Source organism: Scomber japonicus, chromosome 20 (genome assembly GCF_027409825.1).
Source record: "Scomber japonicus isolate fScoJap1 chromosome 20, fScoJap1.pri, whole genome shotgun sequence".
NCBI classification, from domain to species: domain Eukaryota; kingdom Metazoa; phylum Chordata; class Actinopteri; order Scombriformes; family Scombridae; genus Scomber; species Scomber japonicus.
Genome location: NC_070597.1, coordinates 7,384,118 through 7,407,034, shown reverse-complemented (window position 1 = coordinate 7,407,034; position 22,917 = coordinate 7,384,118). Strand labels below are relative to the sequence as shown.

Genomic DNA, 22,917 nt, shown 5'->3' with positions numbered 1-22,917 from the left:
AGGTGGAAAATAGAAAAAGCATGGAGATCAAGGGTAATGGAGATAACAACGTGAGGTCAAATTGAGAGATGGAGAGATTGAAGCATGAAAAAGGTGTGCTGATTGGTGTTGAAAGTGTAAGTTCTGTAAAAGGCTTTATAATTCTCTATCGTTTTTGAAAATGTGATTTTTCCCTCTTTTCTCTTTTTCCTCCAGGGCAACGACAGGTTCATAGCTTTTCAAATCCGTCTTAAATCAACAGTAAGGTATCCATAGGAACAGTGAAAGTGGTTTTCCTCTGCTGTAACCATTCCTCCTGTTCATACTGACTATTAAAAGATCTCCTTCAAATGTGCTTTCAGAGTAAATGATGACTGCCAAAATCCACAGTGTCCACACAGTCATTGAATTCTCCCTCATTGGTCAGTGTAATGCTCCTTCCTCTGTGCAGACACAGGTTCATTGAAGATTTGGCAGAGATCAGGGCTCAGCAGTGAGCAACCAATGACACCAAAAGGTTAGAGATCCTGGAGAAGATGGAGAGGCAGATAGATGATGAGGCAGTAGAGAAGAGGAGAGAGGAGAGGAGAGGAGAGGAGGGAGCAGCTGAGCACAGCAGACCCAAACTATTACCACAAAATGCTTCAGGGGCTGAAAATGCTGTTGAGCAGCTCTTCAGACGTGGACACTACATATAGGCTACCCAACTGTACAGAACAAATAAGATCTTAATATAATAAGACTTTTAAATAATACTGGTCCTGCTTTCACCGATATTTAATTCATCGTCACATATCAGTTTCCAGTAAATAAACAAGCACAGTGTATGGTTTATTACAGCGCTGAAAATGTCTGTTGTGCAAGAAGCCAAACTATTTGTCCTCTGATAAATGATACGAAACATCACCATGACTTCACACAAATTAATGTCTGTGTCTGCTTTAAGACATGAATATTAATGATTAATAGATCGAAGTAATAAATATGAGATCAGCTTTTTCTTATATTTGCATATGATTCCAGCAGGGGGCACTGTACTGTTGATCACAATTACACAAGACAATTTAAATGGCTATATTTGGGTTTTAGTCAATTTTAAGCGGCTCCAGGAGGATAAAACATTTTCACTACAGAATCCAAGATGTGGTCTGAACACTACGACAGCACCAATGAACTGTGCTGTCTGTAAATAATGATAAATATGACCACTACTGTACACATCATGTCACATACTGCAGAAAACAGATGGACTCATTTTAATGACACAAGACTCCCTCACACCAAAAAAACAAAATCACTTCCTTCCTCATCCGGACAGCTAGACATCTAAACTAGCTAACTGTATACAAAGTAGCTCCACCCCCAGCAGCTACAACAGTAACATGCTGCTTACACAATGATGCTTTAGTATTGATCTAATTAATTACATTTATATATCAGTCACAGTGGCTGATTTCCTACAAACTAAGTCATTTTAAAGTAAATTCAGATGCCATATTATAAATCCTGTAAACTAATAGATGTAGTGCAAAGTGATTCTGTAATAATCTGCAGTGTCACTCCGGTTTCAACAGATAGCCTACAGATGGTCACATGATTGAAAGTAGAAAGGCAGGAGGTCTTTCTAAACAGACCCCTTGCTGAAGATGATCCAGATGGTCCAAATTCCAGACTCAGGTCCAGGAGGAGGATGGAGGAGGTGGTTGAGTGGAGGAGTCTCGGTGTGTTTGCAGAGACTGTGTTGAAGGACAGAGCAGTAGCAAAGCAGTCCAGATACACTGATGATACTCTGTCAGATCCAGAGGAACACACAGGGATGATGATGGACTTGACTGTGTGTGTGTGTGACAGTGGAGCTGGTCTCAGATCAGTTCAGACTGCAGCACTGAGAGTCATCTCCACATTTATTTCCAATTCTTACTGTTAAATGTTTGTTTTATGTAAAGCACATTGAGTTGTCATTGTGTATGAAATGCGCTATATAAATAAAACTGCCTTGCCTTGCCTTGTCTTTGTCTGATTCCTCTGTCAGTCACTGCTGGATGAAACTCTACTCTCCACTGAACCTCCCAGTAACATGGCACAGTCACACTCAAACTGTCCAACAATGCCAATAACACCAGACAACAAATTTCACATTGCAGAGATGACTCAATTCCATGTTTTTACCCCATATTTAGCTTTTTTCTTGAATATAATAAAGCAAAGCGCTGTACTACATGTCTCTATTCTGCCCGTAAACAACAACTATTTGACACTGCAATGCAGAAAATGTAACTTTCACTGTGGTTACTGGCTGGGATGGAGAACAAGAGATGTGGGCGGCATGAAAGGAGGAAAATTAATGTCCCTAAAATGAGAGTAAATCAACATGGTTGCCTGAGGACATGAAAAGGTGGAATGAGAAAGGGAGCTGGAGAGGGAGGAGCGTGTTGAAATAGATTTGGAGCAAGATTAATGATTGTTTAAAAAGGAACAGTATTCATCAGTAGTCAGCTTCAGGTGCAGCAGAGCAGTGTGTGTGTGTGTGTGTGCGTGTGTGTGTGTGTGCCAGAATAGAAGAACACTTTGTAGTAAGTTTACACTTTGTCTTAAACTTTCTAACTTTCCCCACTGAGTAGCTCAATAAATGACCACCCAACCATAATACTGATTACTTTGTATTACTTTGCAAATGAGTGTGAGGCTCAATTTCTTCTTTTTATTTAAACTCTCTCGCCTGCCTGTACACACACACACACACACAGTTGCCACACACACATATACGAATGGTGATCCAACAGCTCCACCTACAGGCTTGAGCCTTTTTTTTTATTCATTCTCTCAAAAACAAATTACTGACACTGAGGAAATCTCTGCTATAATCGCCCCCCAAAAAGTGCACAGTGTTACAGAAGTAATCCTTTTATTGATGTCAGAAATCTTCAGGAACATATTCAGCCTTCATTAATAAAAAAAAACTTTTTTCCTACAGGCAGAAAATGGAGCGAACGTTCCTAATAAATAATGTGAAAAAAAGTCAAAGGAATACAAGAAACACACTCTTGGTCACATTCAAATGCACACACATAGATATATACACATCTGTCCATCACTTGCACTTGTAGGTAAGCTGTTTACGATGATAGTGGATCCACGCCGGAGCAGCAACGAGCCCCGTCAGGAAGCCAATCATACCGCCCAGGCTGCAGGAAACAGGCCAAACCTAGAAGAAGTGAGACAAGTAAGTCTGGTGATCAAACTATGATTAAACACTTCACCATCACTCTGATGGAACAAAAGGAACTAAACTATGAGACATCTTTTATTTCACCCACGAGAACATGTCTGTCTCATTTTAAAGTTCAGTTCATTTAAAGAGGAACTTCTAAAAGAAAAAAATACAGCATTATCTAGAGTTATGCCCCAATTACCACAGTCTACATCTAATTTTCATCTCCTCCAGTCATTTTATGAAGTGCTCCCATCAGAGTTATAATTCTAATCTTTTCTCTCTTTTTGTCAAAAAAATCTAAATAATTAAATAAATTAATGGATACAATAGTAAAAGAGTTGAAATGTAAAGCCTGGGCAAGTTCACTCTTTATAGATTGTGTTTAATACTTTTAGTGGAGACTGTGCAGTAAGTAAAAAGACATTCAAAACTCCTATTACTGTTTCAAGCTTGTGCAAAAGGTACAACAAGTTATTAGAGACACACTTTTAAACATTTTAACCTGAAAACAAAGCTCTGTCTATGTGCACATTTAAAAAAAAGATTTATTAAGACCCCAAAAAAAGTCTAACCAAGAACTTGGAGCAACAAAGTGTCTCTACTTTTCTCTTCATCATCTCCCAACCCCTCACATTTATCTTGTGACTCCTCTGTGGGGCTCTGACCAAGTGGCATGAATGACCACAAAATAGAGCTGTCTGTACTCATTAATACATTGTGCTTGTACTGCTGTCACATTATGAGGATAAAAAAACCCTCGTGGGGAATTTCCAGTGTGTGCTGACCTGCCAAGGCCTGTCCCAGTCCAGAGGTATAGGGAAGGCTCCGAGCCAGGCCCCTACCAATGTGCAGGCCACTGTAATCTGTAGACAGGTGTCCCACACAGACATGGCTCTGGAAACAAAGATGAAGCAAAGCGAGAACAGTTACATTCAATGTATAGACACTTAAAGAGACTTTTTTTTAGATTGAATAAAACAGCAAATCATCAGCCTCTTCTTACATCTGTAATATTGAACACAGATTATTCTAAGATAAGCCTACAACCATGATACTCTTGTCTGTCCATGTACATTAAGACACCCATCAACTGCTTGAGAGGGGTTCTTCTTTGCTCCTCCAGTCATTAAAGTTTCTCCACTATAGAACAGAAAAAGCGATTTCAGGCTTACCCGTGGCGACTGAACACTCGTATCCAAGCCTGGACGTTGGGGCCGAGCACACAGAGACATCTCAGTGTGGTTAGAGAGGTCAGCAGCACAGCTAAGGAGAAAGTTTCTAAGGCAAATCTGGCAAAACACAGAAAAACAGAGGCTCAAAGCACCAAATAACACTGCGGTTAAAAAGCACTGTATCGCTTTAGAGCAGTGCAAAGTTTTACATATACAACTATACAACAGACTACAGAGCAGCATCTTTCCTCAGCTTATGACTTATACTACTTATTAATCTCTTTGTAATATTTGTCTTTGTGAGTAGCATAAAGTGACTACAAATGATTTGAATTATCATTATAAATGAATCTCAAATCCTCCATCTGGTGAATATGTATGTATGTATGTATGTATGTATGTATGTATGTATGTATGTGTGTGTGCGTGTGCGTGTGCGTGTGTGTGTGCGTGTGTAGTCTGGACAAACTTTCTCATTGAAATGAGTGGGGGGAGTGTGTCCAGACTTTTGACTGATAATCCATACAGTATAGAGTATGTAGGTAACACTACAGCATTTTACATTTGTTTTATATCCTTTACTTCACCTATACATACATACATACATACATACATACATACATACATACATACATACAAACATACAAACATATATAATATCTTTGTCTACCAGAACCATTACTTCTGGACTTATGTTGGACAACTTTTGTATTTTTACCACCCACAGTCAGGTCATGGTGCCTAATACTGTTATGTGTATAATGTTTGTAATGGATTGAATTTCATTTACTTGACTTGCTGTTCTGTTACCTTGTTTCCTACACTGCTGCAAAATGTAAATTCCCCCTCTGGGTATCAATAAAGTCTTGTCTCATTTTGTAGTAGAATCTTTGTCGATGCAGCAAAGAATTATAAAAATGGCTGTGATAATAATAACTGACCAGTTAAATTGTGTAAAACCTAACAAAGATGAAAAAATGTGTATCAGGATGTGCAAATTTATGTAGCCACTTTCAATATTACTGATGAATGCACAGTGCAAGCAGTGGTTCATGTGTTTATTTTGTGTAACAGGTGATACTATTGAAGGTTTGTCACTCATTATTCTGTTTCTGTAAAGTACACACATGAGTACAGCTCAAGAGCAACACCAGCTACTCACTCGATCAGTGGAGCTCCGTAGAGAACCAGCACAGTGTGGAAGAACAGGCACGACAGGAAGAAGTAGAGACAGGAACGAACCAGCTTGGACAGCTGCAGAGAGAAAGTGAATAATGATGTTAAAAACAACAAGTGAAGACTAACAAATGAAGCCTTTTATAGCTAGATATGATGACATTTCTTAAACTAGGAAACGTTCCTTTTGTTGAGAAATTGTCCTGGTTCAAAGCCAAAACATTAAGTATTTACTACAATTCACCTTTAATTTCTATTTCTTTTATTTCTATAAAATAAAAACTAGTAGAGAGCAGGTCTCTGCTGGGTGTGTCTGGGCCATATCGATTTTTAAAAATCAAGTATTACAGTAAAGTTGATATACTATTATATGACATCATTAGATTATTAATAGTGAAGCATCAGTGTTAGAGCAGCATGTTGCTGTTGAAGCTGCTGGAGGTGGAGCTAAACTACTTTATATACAGTTAGATAGTTTAGTCCAGTGGTTCCCAACCTAGGGGTGGGGCCCCTCCAAAGGGTCAGCAGATAAATGTGAGGGGTGGTGAGATGATTAATGGGAGAGGAAAGAAGTAGTTCTGATACGCAGATCTGTTTTCAGTTTTTAGACTATTTTCTAATCTTCGATTTTTGAAATATTGGATCACTTGAAAATTTATTGAAATGAAACCATGTGAGAAGTTTAGAGGGAAAAATCACTATTTGGTTGAGCTGTTAAGACCTCAAAGACATGTGAAATGTGACCCTGACTACACACTGCTTTTTGTAAGACGTCCACTGGTTTCATCTTTAACAATCTGCTGTATTTTAGAAGCTTGTTATATAGCTACTATCCACTGTGTCAACTCTTCATCTGTATTTTCAGCCGCAAATCTAAATACTCAAGTAAAGTCAAAGTACCTCACACGTGCAGGCTACTTGAGTACAGTACTTCAATAAATGTATTTATATTGAATTGTCTAGCAGCTTGTCCCCCTCAGACACCTCCACACATTGCTTTAGCTCACCTTGTATCCCACAGTGTGCTTCTTGGTGGGCGGTGTGATGCCGAGCAGCCAGAAGACGGCGACACTGACCGCGGTCACCGCAGCGGACACCGAGTAGATCCACAGCAGGTGAGCTCCGTACACCGAGAAGCCAGGCATGACCACGGCAGGTAGGACGGTGGCCATGAACACCGAGGCGGCGATGATAGCGTGAGTGGACGCCATGGCTCTGATTTCATGGTCCCACATGATGGTGACTTTATCCGTCTACTACACAAGAGTATGACAAAAACAAACAAACAAACAAATAAAGGCTTTAAAATATTAAATTAAGACCGGCTGCATGGAGCGGAGCTTCCCATGAATGACAACCGTGTGTAGGTTGTTTGCCTGGATTTGCGAAACTCTCGCGAGATTTGCACAAGTTGTTTCTTCAGTGTATGTATTGTACAAAAATAATTATGTTTTATTATGTGACAACGCGGTGGTTATGATCCTGATTAGGTTTAGGCACAAAAAAACACTTCGTTTGGCGTAGGGAACGATTATGGTTTGGGTTAAAACTGTCACTCTCGCGAGATCTTAAGCGGCGACCTTTCTTCCGTAAACATGGAGCGTAAACAGCTTCCGTTTGGCCTTCATAATAAAAGTCTAATATCGCAAACGCAAGCTGAGCTGAAACAAAACGGAAGAAGAGATCACTAGTTTACTTTTATAATAATTTATAATGTATTTATTAATGTATTACCAATATTTATAACCAGTTTTTATGCCAGTTCAATTCTTAAATAAAAGGATGCCTATAAACTTCTCACCGGGAGAGGGTAACACCATAATATTTCTGATATAAGCCACACAAATGTAGAGTAACTAGCAAAACAATTCCCAGAACCTAGAGTTAATGCCACCAAATATTAAAAATAAATAAATACCAGTATGTGCATTCACCAAAAATGTGACCCTTACATGACAAAAACAAAGCCATCGCGTTAACCAATCACAGAAGGCAATTGGACGTTTTACTGGGACCTTCTCTAACGGACAGAAGTCATAGCCAATCAAATGTGAGATTGTCGTGGTTTGACCAATCAAAATCCGTGCGTGTTGGAGCAAGAGGAAGGAAACAACCGGAAGTTTACAAACATTGACCTAGCAGGCTAACATTTAGCTTGTTAAATTTGTTTTGACTTGCCGTCTAAAAGCCCAGTTTACAACGGGCTAAAAGAGGGAAAGATGGTTTGTGAGAAGTGTAAGTATGATACTACTTAGATGCTCTCTATCTCCAAATCATGACCCTTTTTTATTATAATTTTAGCGAAGACTGCTACGTTAGCCTTATGTTGTGTTTCTGTGCTCCGTACTAAGTGTTAGTCTGAAGTGTGGTTTCCTATGAAGCAAATACACAACATTAAACATCAGTAAACTAATATTGGTTGACTATTTGTGTGTTACAGGCGAGAAGAAGCTCGGAAAAGTCATCACCCCTGACACCTGGAAGGATGGAGCACGAAATACAACAGGTCAACTGAGTGGCAATGTTTTTCTTTTAGAGATGGGATAAACACTTATGCTACAGGTTCAAATGATTTAATGTACTTTGGATAGTTCTGTCATTAATATTGTCTTTCCTTCAGAGTTCATTAACTATTTTAGGGTCCTCTCTGTAGAAATCTGTGATTGTTTATTCTGGACCATTATTATTATACACTATAGCACACCACACTATTATGTATTAATATGTCTTGTAGTGATTTAAATTATCCACTGAAATTAGTAGTTTAGCAGGGGGTTTGGTTGCCGGGCATTGTATGTCAGATTCTCATTAGGAGCTGAGCCCCCCTAAAGGTCTGATCCTAGAATCGCCCCTGAGTTGAATACAAATGTATTTATTTGAGTCTGTGTTACACTTCAAATCAATCAATCTTCATTTATATAGCGCCAATTAACAACAAAAGTAATCTCAAGGCATGTTTCACATAGAGTAGGTCTAGACCAAACACTTAAATTTAAGTTATAGAGACCCAGCATTCCCACGAGTCCTGTGGATGTGTCCAAGATAATAGAATAAATAGTTATTCTTTTTCTTATTCTTTTAATACAAACTAACTGTGGAAACATTTTGGATTTTGGTCCCCATCACTGACATACATGTCTTTCAAACTATTTCTGTTTCTTCAAGTGTTTTTATGTGACATATTGTAATGTAATGTTAATATTATGATGATGTTTTTTATGGCGTTCTTTCTGCATCTTTATCTCAGAGAGCGGTGGACGCAAGCTAAATGAGAACAAGATGCTGACTTCAAAGAAAGCCAGGTGAGTAGCTCGGCAAAGAACGACTCTAAATCCAAGTTGGGGCTGGGCGGTATGTCGAGTTTTTAAGATATTTCGATATAAGATATAGAATGAGACGTTATTGAAAAAGATTTTGTTCGTATTGCCCTGCCCTAATCTACGTGTTATATCATGGGACTTAATACCTTGTTTGTGAGCTAATATTAACATTTTCATCTCTGCTTTCGCTACATGAGGTCAGGAAAAAGTAGCTTTTATCCACTCTCTCTTATGGTTGCACATTAGCATTCAGCATATTAATGTATTCCCTTGAGCTGTGCTGCTGTAAAACATCTCTAATGCATCTCCCTCACAGGTTTGACCCTTACAGCAAGACGGGCTTTGCTACCTGTAGGATCTGCAAGAGCTCAGTTCATCAGTCGGGGTCACATTACTGCCAGGGCTGCGCCTACAAGAAGGGTATGGACTCAGTCTCCTTGGACAAGATTCTAAATCCTTTTAATGAGCCAAAATCCTGATGAGCTTACGTTGCACAAGGTTTCAGTTCTCAGTGTTTTTTTTTTTTCTTTTCTGAGTTTCTTTTGGTCTTTCTGCAGAATGCTGTGACCCTAAGTCTCAGGGAAAATTAGTTTTCATCTTTTAAAAACACAGATGAAAGAAATGATGTGTGATAAACCCATTGTCTTTCTCTAGGGATGACTTGACACAATTTCTCCACCAAGAATGCCATCTGAAAATGTCTGTCATCTAGGGTTTCAACTAGTGATTATTAATCAATCTGTGAATTATTTTCTCAATTAATCAGTTATTTGTTTGGTGAAAAATGTCAATGACCATTTTCTAAAGTCCCAGATGCAACCTAAAATGTCTTGTTTTGTCCCATCTCACAGTCTACAACCTAAAGATAGTCAGTTTATTATCACAGAAGACTAATGAAACCAAATAATATTCACATAAACTATAATTGTGGTTTAATTAGGCCACGTTTTGAGGTATGTGTCTCTAAGATTTCAGTGTCCCAGTTTCTCAACACAACTCGCCGTTAGCAGGCACTGTAGAAAATAGTTTAAATAAAAATTAAACAAAGACATTGTTTCCTTAAAACGATGTCAATGAAACTACAGTATTTCAGTGTTAGGGGCTTGATACCACTGAGAAAATAAGTTTTTTGTATTTTGGATGAACTAACTCTTAAATATCAGTAGAGTTGCAACTAATTATTATTTTCATCATCAATTAATCTGTTGCTTATTTTTATTAATTAATCAATAAGATTAGTTGTTTGGTGTGTTTTAGAAATGTGAAAATTAAGTGTTTTCCAAAGCCCAAGATACAACCTAAAATATCTGACCAACACAAAGATATTCAGTTTACGAACAGAGAAGAAAATATTCACTTTTAAGAAGCTGTTAAGAAGCAATTAATCAATTTATCAAAATAGTTCATGATTAATTTTCTGTCAGCTGACTAATCCGTTATTTAAACTAGTCGTTGCAGCTCTATATACCAGTGAACAACAGTGAGTAATAGCCACGTATAAATAAACAAAAGATATACAGTGAGGATTAAGAAAGTTCAGTTACTTCAGAGATTTGTTTGTATACACCAGTGTCTAATATTTAAAGTGGATGATGAAATGCAGATAACAGGTTAGATTGTGTCAACTGCAGAAATTAGGCCAGATAAAGCTGAAGTTGGCACACAATGATCGGTATAGATACATGAGGTGCAGGTCTAAGTGCAGTGTGTAATTGCCACATTTAAATTAGGTCAGCAAAAATGATTTATAGGGAGTCCAACAAACTGCACATTCCACAAATCCAGTGTGCCGCTGAAAACAGCTGGAGGAGTTGAGTGTTCAATTGTCCAGATGTGGACTTCATGATAGGGGAGTTAAAACAGAAACCACGTTAAAGACACAGTGATGCAGTATAACTCATAACAGTTAAAAGCTTAAGCACCAGCTCCAGTTCATACACTGCAGAGACAAGGTTAAAGGACCTGACCGTATATAATTAGCATGGGGTTTTTTTGTAAATAATGTATATGTTACGCAACAACTGACCATTTTGTAAACCATGCTGATGAGTTTTTAAAATTTTAATACATTTTTCCAGACATCCATAGGTTTCAATTATTTCCAAACTGCATTAAAATCAGTCAGCATGCTGTTAAACTTTCTATTGTGTAAGTCAAGTTTAATAACAATAGCTCAAAATTAACTTTACAGTCCATACAAAATGCTACATTCTCTGTGTAGGATGAACAGACATATTCAGTAAGCTCCTTTTTAAAAAGAGTAGAGAGGAGTAAATAAAGTACAGAACATGAAATATTCAGGCAAAGTGAACGGTGTTTAAACTGCAATATATCACTGTGAATATCAATGCATTTTTTTCAAAGTTACTTTGTCATTATAAGTTCATAGTTTTGATACCAATTTGCAATTAACTGCATTACAGTGAAACATTATTTAATATTAACATCAATTTGTGCAGGCTTGTTCATTTTTACACAACTTTCTGCTCATTTTCCTGCTGTTCATACTTGAATAAAAAACACTTTTCTGGAACAGCAAAAAATAAATAATCTACAATGTTGTATGTGGATGTGTGTCACGTTTATGACACATTCATGACTGTGTCATGTAACAGTCATGTAACAGTCATGAGTGCAGTGTTATGTCACTCTTATGACGATACCTTCGAGTAAAGTGTTACCCAATCGGCTCATTGCTTCTTCTTTTTTTTCCAGGAATCTGTGCAATGTGTGGAAAGAAAGTTCTGGACACCAAGAACTACAAGCAGACGTCTGTGTGACAGTTTGCAGATCAGAGAGAACAGTTGAACGACAGAAGAACTGATGTAAGGATGGGATTGAGGTGTATATTTGTCATCTTGTCACATTTTCCCACAGTGTCCTGTGATAGACAACTGTAACTCTTTACCGTTAGTCCTCACACCTCAGTGAAAGAAGAGATCTGGAGATGGCTTCATCCTCTTATTGTAAAATAATATTCAACGCCACTGGAACTATTACCGTGGCCATACACAGGCAAGCACTGTTAACTCCAAATACTCCACCAATAATTACTCGTTTCTTAACCTGAAGCTTCTAGATTTTGTGTTAATTTTAAATTCATTACGTTGATTTTTTGCTTTTTTTTTTTTAAGAAAAATGTTTTTTGTGTGTAATATATCAAGTGTTGCATTTTATTTTGAGTGAATTAAAGCATTCAATATGAGATCATAAGGAACGGATATAATTTTAGCCTCTTACGCACAACATACCCACAATTGTTCTGTATGCCTGAAGTAATTGGTTTACTCTGATATAATTATATTTAGGACCTACATGTGGCACTGTCAAGTGTTGACCCCCAGTGCTGTCAGAGATGTAGGTTATAGTTCATAGTCTATGTGACGACAGACTCCTCCTGTGATATTTAAAGGCCTTGCTCTCCCTCAGGCCTTCAGCCTCATGTGCGCACTTGCTTTTATGTCTCATTATTGATTTATGGAGTCGTACCACAGTGCAGAAACAGCATCTGTCTCCAGCTGATGCAGTTAATAAAGGGAATGTTTGGATGTAGGGAATGAGTCAGATGACGCCAGTGTAGCAGGATGGCCTGTTTTAGGAAAATCATCTAAAATAACCAAATACAACAATCTGCTTTGGTTATAAATGAAATAGCAGGTTTATGATATTCTCAACCCTCTGGTTTTCTTGTTATATCACTGCACTTGGGGTCCAGTTATTCTGTGTAGTGGTGCATTCAGGGCCATCAATTCAATATTACATAATATCCCAGTTTATACTTATTGTTGTTATTATTATCATTATTATAATTAATATTATTACAACACAGAATCCTCAATGTACTGAAGATGTGTGACTGATGACTAATCATTTGATCGACTAATGGCTGCAGCTCTAGTTGAATGCTTTTCGTTGTCATACATGATAGTAAACTGTGTTCTTTGGGTTTCGGGATGTTGGTCCAAAAAAATAAGACATTTAAAGTAGGCTTGACTGATACTGATGTTAGTTAGTTAAAAAAAACACTTGAATTAAGATTGATGTACATTGAACAGCATATACACTAATACCAGTATGTCTGTGATAGACCAATATCAGCCAATAAAATCAGCTGACCTATTTTTTTAAAGCTTTTATGGAGCTGTCTCATCACAATCCACAATCTATTGTTTGGAGCTGTGAGTAGCTCCTTATCTTTGCTTCATGTAGTGCATTTTGGGACCGTGTACATTACATATTTAGTATACACACAGAATGTTTTGATCATACTTAATTTTGTCATTTTATTCATGTGAACACTAGACATGTTTAAAATCTGCTTAGCCATATATCCATATTATGGATATGACAATTTATCTGTTACTGTTCAATATACTAACAGCCTGGGTTGTTAACCTCTTATCGACATACACAAAGGACAATTTGACAGTTTTCATAATGCTTGCCGCATTTTATTTAGGCAAAGAATCTTCAAAACACATGCTACAGTCATCATTGATAAAACCAAAAATCTAGTCAGCACTTCCATCTATTATACTCTTTGGACTACAGATTAATAATCATTTAATTTGTATCTTAGAAATGTCATTTATATATATTACAAAGTCTTTATAAAGGTATTTATAAATGGCAATTTGTTAAATTCGTACAATCAGTGGATACGAAATACAACAATAAAAGCAAGGAAAGGCGTAAGAGTCCCACTTTGCACCAAGCACCGAGGAAATTCCCAGGAACATAGTAGAGGAAGGTACTGTCACATTACAACATTGCACTCATTTCAGACTTAATAACAACAATATTGCCATGTAAGACTGTAAAATATCTATCAAAGGCACCTTTTTAATGTTTCCTGTTGCGTTCACAGTGATTTCAAATGATGGATTTCAGCAGCAGGACTGAAATATTTCAGGCTTCAGTGTTTTGAGGTGAGCTCCAGAGTTGGCTCGGATCATACATCACACATCAGCTTTCCTATTATGTTTTTTTTGTAAACTAAAGTCAGATGCGGATCTACTGTTAGTCTAGAGCTTTCTGTGCACTACTGTATACAGAGGCTCGGGAGTGAATGGTTTTTAACACTTGTTAATTCCGTGAAAGGGTCAGAAACTCCTCCCGGGTTTTTGGGTCTTCTAGGTAAACTCCCAGCATGGTGCTCGTCACTGTGCGGCTGTTCATCTTCTGGACGCCGCGCATGACCATACACATGTGCCTGCAAACACACAGACACACACACATTTGGTTCGTGCTTTGTGTGACCTTAAGGACGTGCTTAAATGTTATGTTCGCATTTTCCAAGTCTGTCTAACTAGGGAAACAAAAACAGGAAATCTTAGGCCAACTGCGGAGGATATATCTACTTGATTTGACTAATTCAGACTGCTGAAGTCTCATATTAGCTTCAGACTTTTAAATACATTTTTACACAAAACAAGGACTGTGGGTGTTGTCCCCCATCACTTACACTTACACTGTAAGTACATGTGGATGTTTTGTAATGGCCAGTATTAGTAGGAGGAAAGATTACAATGAGCAAAACCTGTTTTAATGTTCATTTGAGACTTAAAAAATTGTGAACTTAACCTTTTAGGAAACACTGCATTTTCATATTTCCCTTTTAAGTGTTAAGATGATGTGTGATTGTGTACTTACGCTGCTTCAATAACCACAGCTACACCTTTTGGCTGCAGAGCCTCTGATATTCCCATGGCAATCTGCTTGGTCAGACGTTCTTGAACTGGAAGAAACAAACTATATTATTTGACATATGTGAACAGATAATAGCATATTTTATTCAAGTTCTTGCATCAAACTAATGAAAAGTGCTATGATTATGTGTAAAGCTGTTCAGTATTGCACAAATGATTTTGTACCTTGAAGCCTTCGACTGTAGATCTCCACAATCCTACAGAAAACAGAACACAAGCTGATTAAAGATCAAACGTAATAATGATTAGTCTTTCAATAAACACAGACGGCCATCAGTCCCTGACCCTGATCCAAATATACAGACCCTTCATCTGTGAATGATTCACCCAACAGAATTCTCAGAATCTCACACAAGATTCAACGACAGTGAGTTTGTCTAAAAAGTCAGCAACTTTTCTGTTATTCTGGGTTTGTGTATTTAGAGATGATGTGATAAATGTAGTAAAGGGAGCTAAGGAGACAGACTGGCTGACAGAGGCTGTGATGATAACTGTCGATTCCCACAGGTCCGAAGGGATTTTCTCATGGCTCGAGAGCGGATAGAGTTTAGACTTGTGTCTGTGAGTGTGCTAGATGAGGGGACTAGATGATGGCCAGTGGGCTTAGGCTCTAAGCCTCCAGGTCAATGCACTGAGATAACAGAAGAACGCAGCCAGCCGGCACTAACACTAGAAACATACAGCCACAGTGACAGCATGAGGGTACAGTGTATGTGTGTGTGTGTGTGTGCTTTGTTACCTTGCCAGCTTGCTTAGTCCCACCACTTTTTTGTTGGGAATATACCCGATGTGGACCTGGAAAGAGATGACAGCCAGTGAGAGCAGAGGTCACATAATGAGAGCAAAAAGGCAAAGGCTGGTAAATGTTAGCAATACAGTGCTGAGCCTATACATGCTTAAAAACACACACATCAGCTCACAAGCAAAAACACAGAGGAAAAATATATGCACACTTGCACAATGTTTCAGATCAGTTATTTGTATTTCAGATTGATTTATATTTTGTGCTTTCAACCCAGTAACCCTCTACTTGTATTGTCTTAAAGCTACAGTGCACAACTTTTGTCTCTCCACTCTGGCAGGGAGAGTGATTATAAAAACACTGTAGACACATGCTTACATCATAGCCTCCTTTGTAGCCTACTTCATTGCTACTATTGCGGCTGTAAAATGGTGGATAAATTGTTTTTAGGATCACAATGACTCATTCCACTGTCAGAATTTGATCCATTTGGTCCAATAACATTTGGAAAGTCTAGAAGAACTTCTAGATTGAATTGTTTAGTCTCTGGTGTGCATGGTTTTCCCATGGCATGTACAGTATGCATTCATCCAGCCAGCAAGGGAAATTCACCACAGACACTAGACATAAAAACACTGTCTACTGTAAAATACAGCAAGATTTATCTGGTGGTGATAAGCTTAGTGCAAACGCATTTGGCAAGAGCTTGAATGTAACTGGAGGTTCATCTATATGTAAAAGTCTTGCACTACAGCTTTAAACTCCTATTAGATTAATGTACTTGCATATATACAGACTTACCTTGCCAAAAAAGGGCACCAAGTGATGTTCACACAGTGAAAACATGTCTATGTCCTTCACAATCACCATCTCTTCATGGTCTTCATCAAATATGGCATTATTCAGGATGTCTGGGGGTAGGAGCACAAACATACACAATTAAAGACATTCAGTGAATCAGAAGATTTAAGCATGAATCAGAAATAAAAAGGAAATGTACAAAGATAAAGACATTGGTTCATCTACTACTACAGCTACTACTTCTACTAAAGACTTTTAAACCATAAAAATATCAAAATAGTTGCAGATGATCTTTATTTCAGTGAATAATGGATGAATGGACTAAATGTTGCAGCTAGAAATGTCGACTCACACTTTCTGGTCATCAACAATTACAACTTTCTTAATATTGTAAGTTTGGCAAGTTCGAATCAGTGGCTCCAACCATGACTCCGAAATATCAGTAGTCTGACTGTGCTGTGTATTGATAAATGCATGGTGCTGTCCGTGGTGCTGAAGTAGCAAACAGATTTGTCAGATTTGACCAGCTGAATTTAGAAAACATGTCTTAATAATAATAGTGGTAGTAGTGGCCATCTGCATAATCCAAAGTAAAGGTATATTTTGAGGGGGGGGGGAAGCATTATTAAAATGCATAACGACCACAATATATCAAAATCATAATTGCAATTAAAAATGTCAAGAATTAAACTAAGCCCATATGACCCTAATCCTCCCATTGGGCTATCCTCATTGTTAAAAAAAAAAAAAAATAGCAAATGACCTAATGACTTTATCCAGTAACAGCAATCATAGCCCATTAATGACTGCAGAGAGTATCCTCTCAGAGCAACCTGTTGACTCACCATCGATGGTCTCATGGTAGCCCTTGGTAAGGAACTGCATGGCTTTGGCAGCGCGCAGCGGGGTGCGCAGCAGCCCCTGCCGGTCCGTGTCCTCGCCGAGCTCCCGCAGGATGCTGGTGTACGCCGCCTCCAGCGCAGGTAAGCGGGACTTGTCTTCTGCTTCTTTGCGGGACGTCTCATGCTTGCGGTGCCCGGCAGACTTTTTGCTGTCTATGATGAGGTCGCTGAAGCCGTTTTTGTTGTGGAACTCCTCCACGCTGTCGTGGACCTTTCCGTTGCAGTGGCCGTTCATGTCGGAGGACGTGGGGATGGTGCTCAGTGGAGAAGAGACGGGAGATGTCCTGAGGGTCTGCTACTCCTGCTGCCGGTGCTCCCCTCGCTTATAAAGGCTTTAGACGGCGTGCATCAGTTTCCCATTCGTCAAGTTGCTGCCTACGTCAAAACATTTAGTTTCGTCAGCAGGGTCATCATAGAGCAACCCCCCCCCCCCCTCTAATCCGGGCGGGGCATGTAACCCAATTTTCTGCATCTCTCATCACTTGACACTCACAGCCTCAATCACGCATTAGTTCTCATTGGTTAGTTTACTAGAATCGTTTACAGACTGCTTTCTTACAAAGACTCATGACTTTACAGTGATCATATGATGTGCATTTTGCCCTTCTTTTAAAATGAACTCATGTAAATCCAATCTTACAACTGTGTAAGCCATATATCAATAAATTATCTGATAAGCACTAAACAATAAGTGAAAATATACTGTAGATATACAATAATGCACTAGATGTGGGGGGTAAGATGAGAGGAACACCAGAAGTCTTAAAATGCACATTTACTCAAGTGAGGTCCTTGAAGCAGACATGCTGGTATAACTGCTGTGTGGGTTTGCACCGGATATTCCCATAGGCTAAATTTCTCCATAAATAAACTAGAGGTCTGTGTTTGAACAAATTAGTTTTATGACGTCTTTGAGTGTCTGTATTTCAAACCTGCATTCAAGAAGACACATCTGCAAACGGTGCCTGCCCTCACTCTCAATAATGAAAAAAAAGCTAATCTCAGTTTCTCAGAGCCCAAAGTGTCATCTTTAAATTGCTGGTTTTGTCTGACCAAAGTCAAAAGTGTTATAATTTAGAGACAAAAAGAAAATCAACACAATTGAGAAACTGCAACCACAGCATGTTTAGCACGTTTGGTTAATAAATGACCAAAACAGTTCAAATTGTCCACCAGTCCCTTTCCATCAATCAAAATTTCCAATTAATTTTCTGTTGATCAAATAATCAATTCAATTAGAAACTTGGATGAAGTCATGTGGCGCCAATCCCTAACAAGACTTGAGAAATCTGTGCAGATTTTAAGCTAATTAATTAATTTCAGTTCATTTAATTTGGCTTGATTGGCATGAATGTTTTGAGAACAATGTTGCCAAAGCATTAAAATAAAATTTGTCCAAATATAAGGACAGTACAAAATAACAACAGACTGACATACTGTTTATTAGTTCTATTAAGATTTATATTAATTATATATCATCAATCAATCAATCTTTATTTGTATAGCGCCAAATCACAACAAAGTCATCTCAAGGCACTTTCCACATAGAGCAGGTTCTAAACCAACCTCTTCAGGTTTTAACTTTAAAGAGACCCAACATTCCCACATGAGCAACAGTGGCAAGAAAAAAACTCCCTTTTAACAGGAAGAACCCTCAGAACCAGACTCAGAAGTGGGAGAACATCTGCCTTGACCGGTTGGAGTAGAGAGGAGAGAGAGGAAGGATAGAGGAGAGAAGTGCAATGAAAATCAACAATGGAGCCAGATGGTCCGGGACTGGAATCCGTCATCCGGACGTCTACAGGCCCAGATTACCTGTAAGACCAGAAAGCAGAACCAGAAAGACAACTCCGGGATGGATAGAGAGAGAGAGAGGGAGGAGGAGAGAGGGGCCCAGTGCATCATGGGGAGGGCCCCCTACATACAATATGACCTACATACAATATTTTGTATGCATCTATCAATAATGTGAGCATTTTCTTCTTGTCTTTACCATTATAACACTGTAAAACTATTTTATGGACCTTGTGGAAAAAGTAAGAAAAAATGCACACTTATACATGAATAATTGCAGAGTTTGGCACAAAAAGAGGATACCAAGTTTCAGCGTCATCAGAAAGTACAATATGTAAATAATGAGTCAAAATGAATAATCCACTGGACTGAAGTTGTAGAGTCAGTACACTCAGTTTAAAAGGTCGACACACAAACAGTGTGTTGACCACGGTGATGCAAACAGTCATAACAAAATTGTCATCAAACTAGGTCGATTATGCTGCTAGGCTCATGACACCGCTAACATCCTTAACCTCCATTATGCCTTTCTGTCTTTCTGTCTTCATGAATGTGATGTGTGACCACTATGGTAATTTACAGTTCACAAATTGGTGTAAAGGGAAGCTCTCACCGTAAATTCATTCTCTTGATCCTTAACTCTACGCAGTCAACTGGGATTTCCTCAGTTTTAAAGGTTACAGCTGTAATGTTAAATACATTATAATGTAGGGCCCATATTCATTGACAATCTGTAGTTTGGACTGCGTTTCAGTTCACCAAATATAAAAGGTTTTCAAATGCTTTGCTACTCCGTCATGACATAAAAGAGGATATTTTTATTGAACTAGATGAACTAGAAACTAAAAATATTTAATTCCAAATCAAATCAATAGGTTTTTGATGTAAATAATGTCATTGTACCCAACAACTGGTGTGCAAAATTTTCCACTTGATTCTTCTTTTGTTTCTGAGATATGTAGGCTTTAAAAATTAATCATGGTCTGAAAAAAACTGGGGAAAAAAAGTTTATTCATTAGTCGTTACTTTTGAAATTTTCAGGGATTGTTCTGCACTATTCAATGTCTTTAACTTACAAAATAGCCCACAGTTGCACATTTGCCAAGTTATGGCTTGCTAAAAAATTTGGAGCGTTACATCTTCACAAAAAAACTAACTCAAATGAGATCTTTTAAATTTTGATAACACTTATGTTATAGTACTTTCTTAGCAGCTAGGTGCATGTGCTGAAAGAAATCTAAATGCCTGATTTATGATGTATTGAAAGTGGAAAAAAATGATTTCATACCTATATTTCAAACACACATATTCCATGTATGACAAAGTTTGCCATAATAATAATCATACCACTGGAGAGAGGGTGCTTTAATTAGGAAATGCACAAAATATGATGTCGGTAGCTTGAAACAATCAGGGTATGTTTGAATAATGGGCTTTAGCTGATGACACGAGTCTTGCAGTTTCTTGGAATCAGGCTGCATGTGTTTTCACAGATCCTGGAAAAAGAAAGCAGACAGACATTCTCACATGCATACATGTAATGTCCTTTACTTTTCCCCCCTTCAGTCACCAGAACACAACAGTTTGTACCCCTGTTTCTATTCTGGGCTTTCCCCTCAACTGAAGAATTTTATGTTTTATTCTAAAAAGATCCACACAGATGATTTAAATGATTTTCCTTTATCTTCTCAGGACTATGTGAGAGTCTTCAGAGTATACAGTTAGCTAGTTTACACTACTTTATATACAGTTAGCTAGTTTACACTACTTTAAATACAGTTAGCTAGTTTACACTACTTTATATACAGTTAGCTAGTTTATACTACTTTATATAGTTAGCTAGTTTACACTACTTTAAATACAGTTAGCTAGTTTATACTACTTTATATAGTTAGCTAGTTTACACTACTTTATATACAGTTAGCTAGTTTATACTACTTTATATACAGTTAACTAGTTTATACTACTTTATATACAGTTAGCTAGTTTATACTACTTTATACAGTTAGCTAGTTTACACTACTTTATATACAGTTAGCTAGTTTATACTACTTTATATACAGTTAGCTAGTTTATACTACTTTATACAGTTAGCTAGTTTACACTACTTTATATACAGTTAGCTAGTTTATACTACTTTAAATACAGTTAGCTAGTTTATACTACTTTAAATACAGTTAGCTAGTTTACACTACTTTAAATACAGTTAGCTAGTTTACACTACTTTAAATACAGTTAGCTAGTTTATACTACTTCATATACAGTTAGCTAGTTTAGTCCAGTGGTTCCCAACCTAGGGGTGGGGCCCCTCTAAAGGGTCAGCAGATAAATGTAAGGGGTGGTGAGATGATTAATGGGAGAGGAAATATAAATACAAATAAAATATGGAGTCAATGAATGTTTCAGTCCAGTGCAGAGTTACTGTCTGCTGAAGATATCACTATTTAAGTCATTGACAGTAAAGTCTGAGGATCTTAATAACAGCTACTTGATAAGCACAAATTTCATCCTGCCTTTTAATAAATCTCTCATACAGTGATGCAAAAATGCTCAACAGTGAGATAATATTTATTTTTTTCTTAAGCCAAAGAATGTAATTACAACCAGTTTGTTTGGGAGCAAAAGTAAAAACAATATTTTAATAATAATAAACTTCTATTCATACAGTATGTTTTTAAATGTTACAAAATGCTTCACAAAGCCAACAAAAACAAGAATGTAAACAAATCTTTTCTTGCTATCAGAGTTTCACATGTCTGTAAATGTGTAACTCAGATTGAACTGCTGGTTAAACTTTACTCAGCTCAGAGGAAAATGAACATGTTAAGCACAAAAAAAACCAAACAATTTCTGTCACCAGATAATAAAATTCAACCACTAGATGGAGACAAACAGTCAGCAATCACAATCAGTCATCTTTATTAGCCAATATGATTATGTATATGAAACTGTTTGTGAACATGATGAATGATTAAAAAAAGGGAAACATGACGCTGCTTTATGTTCATACATTATATACAACCTGTTCAAAATATACAGCAAATAAAACCATAAATCAATAAATCAATCAAATTAAATGTTGGGTGACTTTAAAAAGGAGAAATTAACCACCCACATATCTTTTGTGATCAAAGTGATATGTGGTATTAGAAAAGTCTCTTTTATCTCTCATCAGCAAAGCAATTACTGCTTTTTGTTTGATTCACTTCTGCTTTTAAAAAGAAGAAAAATGAAAGCAAAGACGCAGAAGGACATGAAACTGGTTACCCCATCATCTATTTGTGATGGAAGAAATACTCAGATCCTTTATTTCCAGACAAGTATCAAAACCACAAAATAAAAATACTTAATGACAAGTGAAAAAGAAGAAGTAAAAAAGAAGCAAAAGAAAATCATGCTGTGATACATTAAATGTTAAATGTATTTAATAGGCCTATATCAGATATCTTTAATTAAATAAAGAATGTGAGTATTTCTTTTAACACTACAGGTGACAGATTCTGATAGTTAGAGTTGGGAAGGTTACTTTGGAAATATAATAGGATACAGATTACTAGTTACCCTATTTAAAATGTAATAAGTAATGTAACTAGTTCAATTATTTAATCAAAGTAATGTTACTTATTACATTTGATTACTTTTCTAATTTTCTAACTAATGTTTTCAGCTGTTAGGGTAAATGTTCCCATTAAGCACCAAAATCTAAGTTCAGCTGTTTTTCATGGATACTGACATGATTTATAAGGGAGATCATTTCTTATAAAGCAACATTTATCTCTCATTTGAAAATGTATTCATTAGGTCATGTAGATTTTTGGAATATAAAATAAAGATATTTGATGAATAAAGTGGGTTTAATTGGTACTGTGACTCCATTTAAGCCCATGTGTGCTCCACATAAGCCCAAGTCATGATTTATTTACAAAATATAAAAACATAATGATTTCAAATAATTAAAAACAGCAATATATGTATTCAGTAACATGTTAAATATTTAAAAAATGAGCAAAATGTTAAAGGTCTGACTTCAGATGTAACCTCCTTTTTCTCAGTGACTGCAATGGATTACAATTACATTTATTTTGAAATTAAATTACATAACGCTGCTA

The 22,917-nt window shown here is 37.2% G+C and overlaps 3 protein-coding genes across 3 annotated transcripts; 1 reads left to right on the top strand and 2 right to left on the bottom strand.

Annotated features, from left to right (window-relative positions):
* Nucleotides 1-2,756: 2,756 nt before the first annotated feature.
* Nucleotides 2,757-6,909, bottom strand: pigf (phosphatidylinositol glycan anchor biosynthesis, class F). Its single transcript, XM_053341428.1, has 5 exons — nt 6,549-6,909; nt 5,528-5,619; nt 4,366-4,482; nt 3,979-4,087; nt 2,757-3,184 (listed from the first exon to the last, which is right to left on the bottom strand). Exons 1-5 carry the CDS (start codon nt 6,774-6,776, stop codon nt 3,071-3,073), a joined length of 660 nt encoding a protein of 219 aa, XP_053197403.1. The 5' UTR covers nt 6,777-6,909; the 3' UTR covers nt 2,757-3,070.
* Nucleotides 6,910-7,648: 739 nt separating this feature from the next.
* On the top strand, nt 7,649-11,984 carry cript (cysteine-rich PDZ-binding protein). Its single transcript, XM_053341375.1, has 5 exons — nt 7,649-7,776; nt 7,982-8,047; nt 8,789-8,843; nt 9,178-9,281; nt 11,577-11,984. Exons 1-5 carry the CDS (start codon nt 7,761-7,763, stop codon nt 11,639-11,641), a joined length of 306 nt encoding a protein of 101 aa, XP_053197350.1. The 5' UTR covers nt 7,649-7,760; the 3' UTR covers nt 11,642-11,984.
* A 1,249-nt stretch (nt 11,985-13,233) lies between these two features.
* Nucleotides 13,234-17,386, bottom strand: gch2 (GTP cyclohydrolase 2). The gene is made up of 6 exons (XM_053341174.1): nt 16,958-17,386; nt 16,113-16,222; nt 15,309-15,364; nt 14,735-14,766; nt 14,514-14,598; nt 13,234-14,073 (listed from the first exon to the last, which is right to left on the bottom strand). Exons 1-6 carry the CDS (start codon nt 17,247-17,249, stop codon nt 13,947-13,949), a joined length of 702 nt encoding a protein of 233 aa, XP_053197149.1. The 5' UTR covers nt 17,250-17,386; the 3' UTR covers nt 13,234-13,946.
* Between the last annotated feature and the right edge of the window lie 5,531 nt (nt 17,387-22,917).